General features: G+C 52.2%; 1 protein-coding gene across 1 annotated transcript; it reads left to right on the forward strand.

Moving 5' to 3' along the window:
* The first annotated feature begins 590 nt into the window (after positions 1–590).
* On the forward strand, positions 591–1,523 carry LOC148217459 (olfactory receptor 14A16-like). The gene has a single exon (XM_088158643.1). The coding sequence runs from the start codon at positions 591–593 to the stop codon at positions 1,521–1,523; it is 933 nt and encodes a 310-aa protein (XP_088014769.1).
* The last annotated feature ends 10,527 nt before the right edge of the window (positions 1,524–12,050 follow it).

Genomic DNA, 12,050 nt, shown 5'->3' on the forward strand with positions numbered 1-12,050 from the left:
TGGCCCTGGGCAGTGCCCTGTGCTGGCAGGGGTGTGCAGGGCAGAGCTGAGCCCCCAGGGCTGGGCTGGGATCTGGGAGCACTGGCAGGGACAGAGCTTAGATAGAAACAGCTCCCAGTATGCACAACTGCAAGCAGCAGAGAGCCGGAGCAAACCTTTGAATCCCTTGATGTCCATGTGCACAAGTAAAGAGAGAAGGGGTTTAAGAAAACAATTTTTAAACATGAGTTGTCAAAAAGCCCACTTTATTTTCAAAAATGTTTTAACTGAGATCACCCTGAAATAGTGGCAGGTGTAATGAGCAAACGGCACCTGTGTGTCACCAGCAGGTCTGAATGCAGTGGGGCACAGGGAGCCCTGTTTTCTCTCTGGGCTTCACAGTGTTCAGTCTAAGAGCAATGCTGAAGATGAGGCAGTAACTCAGCAGCAAAAAGCTGAACTCAAAACTAAAAAAGAAAAAGGAATGTGAAATTTCCCCCAAGAGAATTTTCAGTGAATATGTAAGAAAATAGCATAGGAGTGACCCACGGAAACCTGTCCCAGCTTGTCAATGTTTTCTTTCAACTGTCCACCATGCCCAGAGTGAAGAAATGTCCAACAGCAGCTCCATCAGCCACTTCCTCCTGCTGCCATTGGCAGACACGCGGCAGCTGCAGCTCCTGCACTTCTGCCTCTTCCTGGCCATCTCCCTGGCTGCCCTCCTGGCCAACGGCCTCATCATCAGCGCCGTAGCCTGCGGCCACCACCTGCACACCCCCATGTTCTTCTTCCTGCTCAACCTGGCCCTCACTGACCTGGGCTCCATCTGCACCACTGTCCCCAAAGCCATGCACAATTCCCTCTGGGACACCAGACACATCTCCTATGAAGGATGTGCTGCTCAGGTATTTCTGTTTTTCTTCTTCATTGGAACTGAGTTTTCCCTCCTGACCATCATGAGCTACGACCGCTACGTGTCCATCTGCAAACCCCTCCACTACGGGACCCTCCTGGGCAGCAGAGCTTGTGCCCACATGGCAGCAGCTGCCTGGGCCAGTGGCTTTTTCAATGCTCTGCTGCACACGGCCAATACATTTTCCCTGCCCCTGTGCAAGGGCAATGCCCTGGGCCAGTTCTTCTGTGAAATCCCACACATCCTCAAGCTCTCCTGCTGTAAATCCTGTCTCAGGGAACTTGGGCTCCTTGCTGTTAGTGCCTGCTTAGCCTTTGGCTGTTTTGTGTTCATGGTTTTCTCCTATGTGCAAATATTCAGGGTTGTGCTGAGGATCCCCTCTGAGCAGGGACGGCACAAAGCCTTTTCCACCTGCCTCCCTCACCTGGCCGTGGTCTCTCTGTTCCTCAGCACTGGCACATTTGCCTACCTGAAGCCCCGCTCCATCTCCTCCACATCCCTGGAGCTGACACTCTCAGTTCTGTATTCGGTGGCGCCTCCAACCCTGAACCCTCTCATCTACAGCCTGAGGAACCAGGAGCTCAAGGCTGCAGTGTGGACACTGATCACTGGACGATTTCAGAAAAAGTAAACTGCTGGCCAATTGCTGCATATCATTTGTAATATAAGTAGTCTTTGATTGTACTTGTTAGTTTGGATTGTTTTGGTTTGGATGTTGGCTTGTTCTTTTATTTCCTTTGTTTTATTTTTTTAATACTGCCCTTTAAGAAATGTCATTTTTCTTGTTTTTCTGTTTTTGTTTCTGTTCACCTTTTCTATGACACACAGACTGTGTCAATGAGGAGCTGTGCTCTTAATAGCTTCCAAAGAAATAAAGGATCTCACCACAGAGTTTTTACCAGAAATTCCCCTTTTGTTCCCTTCTCTGGAGCTGCAGCAGCAATGTCTGTGTGCAGAGCTGGGGCAGATCAGTGCTGACACAGCAGCTGTGCCAGCAGCAGCAGCACTTGGTGTTGCCAGTGCTGCTCCCGTGCCACTGCCCCGCTGCCCTCCTGGCCCTCGTGTTGCTGCAGGGCCTGAGTGCTCTGGGGGCCGGGCACAGCCCTGGGGGTGGCAGTGCCAGGGCTGCAGCAGGGACAGGCCATGGGCACTGCTGGGGGAGCACTGACGCCTCAGGGCAGGGCCTGGGGGCTCCAGGCTCCTTGGCCAGGTTCTCTCCACAACACTTGGCCAGCCCAATGCTGAGCACAGAAAAGCCCCGGGAGCAGCCCCAGGCTGGCCATGGGCAGGCTGGGGGCAAACAGCATGGCTGGTGCTCTGCAAGCTCCCTGCAAGGGGGACACCCTGGCAAGGAGCAGCAGAGCAGGGGCTGATCCATCCCCACTGTGCTGGACACCCCAGGGCAGTGTCCCAGAGCGTCCTCATGCACCTGCCAACAACATCCCCCCTCTGCAGCCCTGGCCTCTCCCCCAGCTCACACAGGAGCCCCATCCTTGCAGGCACACACACGGCAGCACTGGCTCAGGAGCCCCTGTTTGCATTGCACACAGCAGGGTCAGCACGCCCATGGTGCTGCTGTGGGGACATGGAGCTGAGTGAGCACAAATGCCATCAGCCCCTGGGGCCAGCAAGGGCTGGGGGACGGCAGGGAAACCACTCAGGTTTGTTGTGGCCTCTGAAGGCAGCCAGAAAGTTTGTTCCCATCAGCTGTGAGTTTCCTGTCCCACTGCAGATGTTGTTGCTCAGAGCCAGGGCTGCCTGGCAGCCACTCCCAATCTGTCCTCAGCATTTCTTTGCTTCACCTTTGCTTTCTTTCCTCTTTCCTGATCCACATTTATTCCTATTGCCCATCTCTGTTCCCTTCCCTGCAAACAGCCCATCTCTTTTTGCCCTTTCTTCTCTGGCCCCACTCCCCATTTCAGTTCCTGAACTGGCACCATGGGAACGTCCCTTGGGGAGCAGGATCATCCTCCAAGTGCTGCAGGAATTCTCTGCAGGGTCCTGCAGTGCCTCGTGCTGTTCCCTTGCCAGAGGCACCACAGGCCAGGGGGGCACATCTGGGCTGCTGTGTCTGGGTGTGGGGCTCCCTGTTGTGGGCAATGAGGAGGGGCTGGGGAGGCTCTGCAGGACTGACAGGATGGGCTTTGGGGCTGTGTGGAGAAGCTGAGGGACCTGGGTTGCTGGACCTGCTGAAGAGGAGCCCCTGGGCTAATCCTGATATTTCTGCAGGGGTGGTTTCAGGGAATCACAGAATCAGCCAGGCTGGAAAAGACCTTGGAGATCATCAAGTCCAACCTGTGTCCTGACACCTCCTTGTCTCCCTGAGCCTCCTCTTCTCCAGGATAAACATCCCCAGCTCCCCCAGCTGCTCCTCACAGGAGTTGTGTTCCAGACCCCTCACCAGCCTTGTTTCCCTTCTCTGGACTCACTCCAGACCCTCCATGTCCTTCCTAATTTGGGGGTCCAGAACTGGACACAGCACTCGAGGTGCAGCCTCACCAGTGCTGAGCACAGGGGAAGAATCACTGCCCTGCTCCTGCTGGCCACACCATTCCTGATCCAGGCCAGCTGCCATTGGCCTTCTTGGCCACCTGGGACCACTGCTGGCTCATGTCCAGCCTGCTGTCCATCAGTGCCCCCAGGTCCCTTTCTGCCTGGCTGCTGTCCAGCCACTCTGTGCCCAGCCTGGAGCACTGCAGGGGTTGTTGTGGCCAAAGTGCAGGATCTAGCACTTGGTCTTGTTAAACCTCACCTTGTTGGATTTGAGCCCTGGATCCAGCCTATCCAGGTCCCTCTGCAGAGCCTTCCTACCCTCCAGCACATCACACTCCCAGCCTACTTGATCTCACCAGGGTTCCATGAGGTCCTAGAGTGTCACAATGGTCCCCATGATTCCATGAGTCCTCCCAGTGTCACAATGTCCCTTTGGCTCCATGGGACCCCATGGTGTCACAAAGTCTCTTGGAACCTTGGGCCCCGCAGTGTCACAGTGGATCCTTGGTTCCATGAGGTCTCACAGTGCAGCAATGCTCTCCTTGGTTCCACAGTGTCACAATGGCCTCTTGGTCCCAAGAGGCACCAAGGTGTCAAACATGTTTCCTTCATTTCTGCAGTGTCACAATGGCCCCTTGCTGCCCCAGGGCCCTGCAGTGTCACAATCATCACAGAATCTCCCTGGCTGGAAAAGACCTTGGAGAGCATCACGTCCAACCTGTGACCCAACACCACCTTGTCACCCAGATCATGGCACTCAGTGCCACATCCAGTCTTTCCTTAAACATCTCCAGGAATGGTGACTCACCTACCTCCCTGAGCAGCCTATTCCAATGCCAAATCATCATTTTTGTGAAGAAGTTTTCCTAATGTCTAGCCTAAAGCTCCCCTGGTACAGCTTAAGGCTGTGCCCTCTTGTCCTGCTGGTGTTCCCTGAGAAAAGAGCCCGGCCCTCACCTGGCTGCACCCTCCTGTCAGGGAGTTGTAGAGAGTGATGAGGTCTCCCCTGAATTTCCTCTTCTCCAGGATAAACAACCCCAGCTCCCCCAGCTGCTCCTCACAGGACTTGTGTTCCAGACCCCTCACCAGCCTCCTTGCCCCTGCTCTGGACATGCACCAGCCTCTCCATATTTCTCCTAAATTGAGGGCTCAGACCTGGACACAGCACTCAAGGTGCTGCCCAACCAGTGCTGAGTACAGGGGAAGAATCACTGCCCTGCTCCTGCTGGCCACACCATTCCTGATCCATAGGAGTCCCAGGGGTTGGATGACGTAAAGGCTTGGGACAAAGTGTGATTGATTGTCAACCATGAAGGGCCTCAATTTTCATATCTCTTCAGACTGCATTATAAGGTACTGAGGATCAATATCAATTGGACATTGGTGATATCCATTTATAAACAGGAAAAGAAAACAGGAGAAAAGAGTTCTGTCTGCATTGTTTTCAATAAAGTATATTCACTTGGAATACACTTCTGAAATCTTTCTAATAAACCACAGAAGAATTGAAAAATTATTCCCAGGGGCTTTCCTTTGTTTGGGTGTTTTGAACAAATATTTATGAGTCTTTGTCACTGAATTCCAGAATAAAGAGCTCAAGAAGGAAGAGGCCTCTGGAGAAGGAAAATTCATCAGCAACCTCCAAGTGGCTGAGGATCCATCCTCATCAGAGCAGCAATGAACAGAAATGGGCACAGCTTTGTGGCTGCCCCAGCTTTGGGATGGGCCCTGGGCCTGGAGCAGGAGCAGCTCTGGAGGGCCCCAAGGCCGGGGCTGTTGTGCTGGCCTGGGCAGATGGGATGGCAGGAGGGGCTGCAGAGCTGTCAGGAGCTGAGGGAGAGGGGAGCAGGGCACCCAGGGAGCCTCCTTTTGCCTTGGCCAAGCAGCTTGGCCATGGCTGGGGCTGAGTCCTCTCTGAGCTGCAGCTGCTGCTGTGCCCTTGGCAGGGGCTGAGGCCGTGGGGCCACTGCCCAGAGCCCCCTGGCCTGAGCAGAGCTGTGGGGCCAGAGCCGGCTGGGCTGTGCTGGGGAGAGGCCCTTGGTGCTGCACAGAGCTCAGGGCAGCTGGCACAGCTTGCAGGGAGCTGGGCTGGCCTGAGAGAGCCTGCCAGAGAAAGCAGCAGTGTCCATGTCAGCCTGGCTGAGCGGGCAGGGGCACGACTCAGCCCAGGCCTTGTGGGGCAGGGCCAGCGCCTGGGCAAGGCATTGCAAACAGGCAAGTGGCCCAGAGAGGAGGCTGCTCTGAGCCCTTGGTGGCATGCACAGAGCAGGGAGGGGGCCCAGGACATTTGTCAGTGCCAGCCTCTGTCCCCAGCCCTTGCCAGCCCTGGCTGCTGAGCCCAGCTTTGGCCTGGGCTGAGTTTGGCTGTGGCCCAGCTCCATCCTCCTGCGGGGCTCAGGGCCTGTTGCCGGCCATGGCCAGCCCTGCCCGGCCTCTGTGCTGGCCCAGAGCCCGGCAGAGCCCGGGGCAGGGCTGTCAGTGCAGGCCCACAGGTGCCACGGGCTGTGCAGGAGCTGGCAGAGGCTGCCCAGCAGGGAGGCCATGGGGCACAGAGCCCCAGGGCTGCTGTGGGCACCATGGCACAGGGGCCGTTCCCACCCGCAATGCTCCTGTCCTGGGCTGGGCCTGCACAGGGGCTGGGCCACCATGACTGGGGCAGCAAGATTTGAACTGAGGCCAGGGTGGTAAAACCCCCTGGCTGAACCTTGTGGAGGAGGCTGTTTTGAGTGGCTCCACAGCTCAGGAATCCAACATGGAGTTTTAGTCATCAGTAATAGGTTGACAATTATCTCGTGTTTCCTTGAAATTCCATTGTACCACAATGGTCTCCTTGATTCCATGAGGTTGTAACGTGAAACAGTGGTCACTTGAATCCATGCATTTCTATTCCATCAGAGTGGTCTCTTTCATTCCATGAGGCCCTGCAGTGTCACTAGGGATCCTTTGTTCCACATGTTTCCATTGTGTCACAATGGTCTCCAGAGCTCTAACTTGCTCATTTGTGCCACATGAAACAGTGGACATTTGCTTCCAAGTGTTTCCACAGTGTCAGAATGGGTGCCATGTGGTCCCTCTTTGGAACAATTCAGACTTGGTTCCATGAGTTTCTATTGGGTCACAATGTTCTCCTGGCGTCCATGAGTGCCCGCTGTGTTTACAATTGACACTTGGTTCCCCAAGATTCCATGGTGTCACTGTGCTCTCCTGTGATTCACAATCTGTGCTGTGTCACAATGGACACTTGCTTCCTCCAAGGCTGGAGATGTCCCAGTGGCACTGGGTTTCCATCAGGCCCCGCTTTGTCCCAATGGATTCTTGGTTCCATGAGAATCCATTGCATCACAATGTTCTCCTGGGGGCCATGAGGATGTTCTTTGTCACAGTGGAGCCTTGCTAGCACGAGCCTTGGCAATGACCCTGTGGCTTCCATGAGGCCCTGCCATGTCACAATGGACACTTGCTTCCATGACATTCCATTGTTTCACACTGCTCTCCCAGATCCCATGAGGCCTTGTTCTGCCACAGTGCTGTCTTGTTTCTACTAGGCCTGGCAATATTTCCATGGCCCTTGTGTTCCATGTGGCCCCTCTCTATCAGAATTGACCCTTGGTTCCATTGCCTCACAAAGGTCCCTATATTTCCATGACCTGCCCTGTCTCTCAATGGACACTGGATTCCACAAGAGCTGACAATGTCCCCATGGCACCTGTCTCCTATTTGCCCTCACTTTGTCAAGATAAAGCCTTGGTTCCATGAGACTCCACTGTGTCACAATGTTCTCCTTAGCTTCCTGAGAACCTTATATGTTCACAATTAACACTTGGTTCCTTAAGATTTGATTGCATCACAGGAGTCTCCTTGGTTTCATAAAGCCCAGGTTTGTCACAACAGTCTAAGGATATTCCATTGCAACACAATGTTCTCCATCACTCTGTAAGGCTGCAGGGTGAAACAGTGGACACTTGGTTCCATGAGATTCCATTGGGTAACAATGTCCTTTTGTATTTATTAGGCCTGGCTCTACCACAATGGATGCTTGCATGAGCCTTGGAAATGTTCCATTGGCACCTGGGCTCCATCAGGCCCTGCTGCCTTGAAAATTTACCTGTTGTTCCAAGACATTCCATTGCCTCACAATGGTCTCCTTGGTCCCATGAGGCCCCTCTGTGTCACAATTCAGCTTTGGTTTCTTGAGATTTCACTGTGTCACAATGGTCTCCTGTGTTCCATTAGGCCCAGTTGTGTCACAATGGACACCTGGTTCCATGAGCAGTGGCAATGTCCCAGTGACACCTGTGTTCCATGACACCCTGCTGTGTTACACCTGACAGTTTGTTCCATGAGATTCCATGGGGTCACAATGGTCACTTGGGTTCCATGAGGCCTCGCTGTTTTGACAATTGACACTTGGCTCCATCAGATTCCATTGCCCCACAATGTTCTCCTGGGTTCCAAGAGGCCCTGCTGTGTCACAATGGCCCCTTGCTTCCATGAGCTATGGCATGGTCCCACTTTTCCCTGGGTTCCATGAGGCTGTGCCGTGTTCACAACTGACACTTGCTTCCATGAGATTCCATGGAGTCACCATGGTCCCCATGTTTCCATGAGGCTGTGCTGTGTCACAATGGACACTGGATTCCACAAGAGCTGGCAGTGTCCCAGTGGCACCTGTGTCCCATGAGGCCCCACTTGGTCAATGTAGAGCCTTGGATCCCTGAGATTCCAGGTTGTCCCAATGGTCTGCTGAGTTCCATGAGGCTGTGCTGTGTCACAATGGACACTGAGTTCCACATGCCCTGGCAATATCCAAATGGCACCTGGCTTCCATGAGACCCCACTGTGTTTGCAGCTGACACTTGGTTTCCCAGACTGCCACTGTGTCACAGTGCTCTCCTGGGTGCCATGAGGCCCTGCTGTGTCACAATGGACACTTGCTTCCATGACTTCCTATTCTAATTACAATGCTTTATGTTAGTATTTTAGCCAATCAAATATTTCTGTGAAGTTTGCTAGCATTCTTTAATTGCTCTGCTTCCCATGCCTTTGCTGCAATGTATCATTTTTCAACCAATCCTATAACACTTCACAAACCTACATTGATATATCTTAAAGTTTTAATTAACTTTATAACAGGTTCTATTGCTAAGCTTTACAATCTTTTCCTATCTTACTTAGCATACTGCTTTGCTTGCATAATGCATATTTCTGTTTGCTAAAAAGATATTTCTACTTAAATTAAAAACTTCTATTCTTGTTTTATATCTATTTTACTTTTAATGCTCTTATTGTCCAAGATTTCTCCAAGGTTTAAGTCAAGCCTTGTATCCATCTCAATCTCTGAGCCTGTATGCACAAGGCCCTGAGAGCTCTCCGTGCCTGCATTTCCCACACCACCTGTCATCTCTGCCTCCAATTTCCTGCTCACACTGCAACCTGGGGACACTTTCTCAGTCGTGTCCCTCAGTGGAACCCATAAACGGTATCAGAAACTTTGGAGTTCGATTATGACTGAAATCTTGAGAGTTTTCCTAGCAAACAACAGTTCTGCAATGATTTCCCTCTGGTCTGCTCCAGTTCATTCAGAAGTTTTTCAACTCCAATTCTAGAGAAATATTTCAAAGACCTTCTTAGAAATATCCATTCCAATTTTCAAGGGTGACCTTGTGGAGCGAAATACTAGGTGATTGGTGTTAGAAGTATTAGCAGCATTGGGTAGCAAAAGCTAATAGGCTGAAAAATATTTATAAAATATTGGAACCAGGAAATAAGTTGGCTTCTGATAGAACGGTGTAGAGTTTTACATCTCTTATGTTTCACCCATCAATGGGACTGATAATGGAATAAAATATTTTTTAAAAAATATGCCTCTCAGTTGCCCCATCTCTGTAGAGCTGGGATTTTACCATAGTGCTGAGTCCCTGAAAATCAGTCCCTGAGAGAGAGCTGAAAGAAAACTTCTCAAGAACTCAGATTCAGTTTCAAACTCCAAAATTTCTTAAAGTTTTAATGGGTCCCACTAAAGGATATGACTAAGAAAGTGTCCCCAGATTCCAATTAGAGCAGAACACTGGAGGCAATGATGACAGGTGAGGACAAACAAGGGAAAGGTGTCTGTGATGCTGAGCAAACCTGGATGTGTTTCAGGAATGCAAAGGAACAAGGGCTGAGCCCCAGCCCCTGGCAAGGCAGATCCTGTCCCTCCCTCATTGCTCAGGGCTCTTCCCGGGCCACTGGGCTCTGGCCATGTGCAATGCCAAGGGCAGCACCATGGGGCGGCCCCTGCCAGGCTGCTGAGCAGGGACAAGGAGGCAATGAGGCCCCAGCACAGCAAGGCTCACTTGTCCCCTGCTGGCCTCAGGCCCAGGGCCAGCCTGCATGGCCCAAGTGCTGCAGGAGTTGGCTGTGTCAGGGCCTTTCAGCTGCTGCCCATCCCTGTGCCCTCTGCAGCTCAGGCTGTCCTACGGTGTCCATGCCCTGCGCCTCTGTCCCTGCAGGCTGTCGTCATCCCCCGGCTGCCCCACCTCGCTGGCCCCTTCCTTTGCTGACAGCTCTGCCTCCTGCCTGCCTCTGCCTGGACACACAAAGTCTTGGGCTGCTCCAGACTCCTTCTGCGGGTCGTGTTGCACCACAACTGTGCCTTGGGACAGAAATTCCTTTCTCCTTGGGTGCAGTCTGGGCCTGCCCTGCTGCCCTTTACATTTTTTCTTTCTTTCTCCACCTCTTCTCTACTATATCAAAAGGATCCACCATCTCTAAAACCACCTTCAATCCCTCCCAGGCCTCTCCTCTGCTGTTCTCAGTCTCCACCCCACTGAGCACAGATCTCTTTTGTCCCTATATAGTGCTCATGTGCTTGAGTTCATGGGTACCTGGACAAGAAGGACAGTTCTTTTCTATAGGACTGAACCCACAGAACCCCAGCTTTTGAGGGCAGATGAGAGGAACTCCCAGAGGCCAAGGCAAGCCAGACCTGTCTGTCCTTGCAGCTTTTGTCTGAAAGCAACCCTTGGATATTTGTGGAGTTCTGAAGGTGGAATTCCATTTCAGCTGTGGATGCCTGGACCAGAATGACAATTCTTGTTCATGGGAAGGAAAGGGGAGCGCCCCAGTGCTTCAAAGGCTGATTAGAGGCAGCCTTAATGAGGCCAAGGCCAGCCAGACCATTTTGTCTTGGCAGCTTTTGTCTTGGAGCAATCCATGCATAGACGGAATTTGGGAGGCCAAATTCCAGTTTTGTCCATGGGCATCTGGACAAGAAGGACTGGTATGTTTCCTAGAAAGGAAAGTAGGGAGCCCCAGTGTTTCAAAGGCAGATGAGAGCTGGCCCTGAGGAAACCAAGGGAACCTAGAGCATCCTGGCAGCTTTTGTCTGGGAGCTATCCTTGAATATATGGAATTTTGGAGGCAGATTTCCAATTTGGCCATGGATGAAATGGATGAATATGTTTTTTTTTTTTTTTATGGCAAGAAAAGGACGGCCCCCCAGTATTTTCAAGGCAGATGCAAGGTGGCCTCCAAGAGGCTAAGGCCAGCCAGAGCTGTCTGTCCTGGCAAGTTTCATATGGCAACAATCCTTGGATATAATCAAATTTGGAGGTAGAATCCCAGTTTCAGCCATGAACCCCTGAAGAAGGACAATTCTTTCCTCCAGCAAATAAAGCAGAGAACTCCAGGTTTCAGGGGCAGATGAGAAGCAACTCTCAACATGCCAAGGTCAGCTGGAGCAGACAGGTGGCCCCCAGGAGGCCAAGCCAACCAGATCTGTTCCTTGTTCCTTGATCCTTGGGGACCTGCAGCATCAAAATTGTCTCTTGGTTCCATGAAGCCCCACAGTATCACAACAGATCTTTGTTTCCACAAGGCCCAGCAATATCACAATGTTCTCCTTGGCTCCACAGTGGCACAATGGCCCCTTGCTTCCATGAGGCCTTGCAGTGTCAGAAGGGTCTCCTTGGTTCCATGGGACTGCACACTGACACAATGGCACCTTGGTTCCATGAGGCTGCAGAGTGTCACAGTGGTCTCCATGATTCCATAGATCTTGCAATGCCAGAATGGCCTCTTGGTTCTATTGGGCTCCCCAGGATCATCATGGCCCTTTGGTTCTACAAGGCCTGACTGTGTCAGACCGGTTCCTTTCTTTCATGGGGACCCATAGTGTCACAATGGCCCCTTGCTCTCATGAGACCTTGCAGTGTCACAGTGGTTGCCTTGGTTCTACAAGGCCCAGTGGTGTCTCAAGGACCCCTTGGTTTCATGGGGACTCAGAGTGCCAGAATGGTCTCATTGCTTCCATGAGGCCCCGCAATGTCACAACAGTCCTATGGTTCTATGAGGCCCTGCAATGTCACAATGGTCTCATTGTTTCCACCAGGCCCTGCAGTTCCACAATGGCCTTTTGGTGTCACAAGGCCTTGAAGTTCATAATAGACTCAGCAGGTTCCCCTGCCTGTTCACAATGGCCTCCTTGGTTCCACGATACTCCATAGTGTAACAATGGTATCCTTGGTTCCACAGATTCAGAATGTCCCCATGGTCCCATGGAGTCCCACAGTGTCACTATGATCTCCTTGATTCCATGAGGCCATGCTGTGCTCCAATGACCCCTTGGTTATACAAGGCCCTGCAGTGTCACAATGGCCCCTTGGTTCCAATGGGTCCTGAA

Source organism: Sturnus vulgaris, unplaced genomic scaffold, assembly GCF_052056855.1.
Source record: "Sturnus vulgaris isolate bStuVul1 unplaced genomic scaffold, bStuVul1.hap1 Scaffold_84, whole genome shotgun sequence".
NCBI lineage: Eukaryota > Metazoa > Chordata > Aves > Passeriformes > Sturnidae > Sturnus > Sturnus vulgaris.

What these genes read in the sequence shown, in the direction of transcription:
- LOC148217459 (XM_088158643.1), top strand. Translation starts at nt 591, where the DNA reads ATGTCCAACAGCAGCTCCATCAGCCACTTCCTCCTGCTGCCATTGGCA.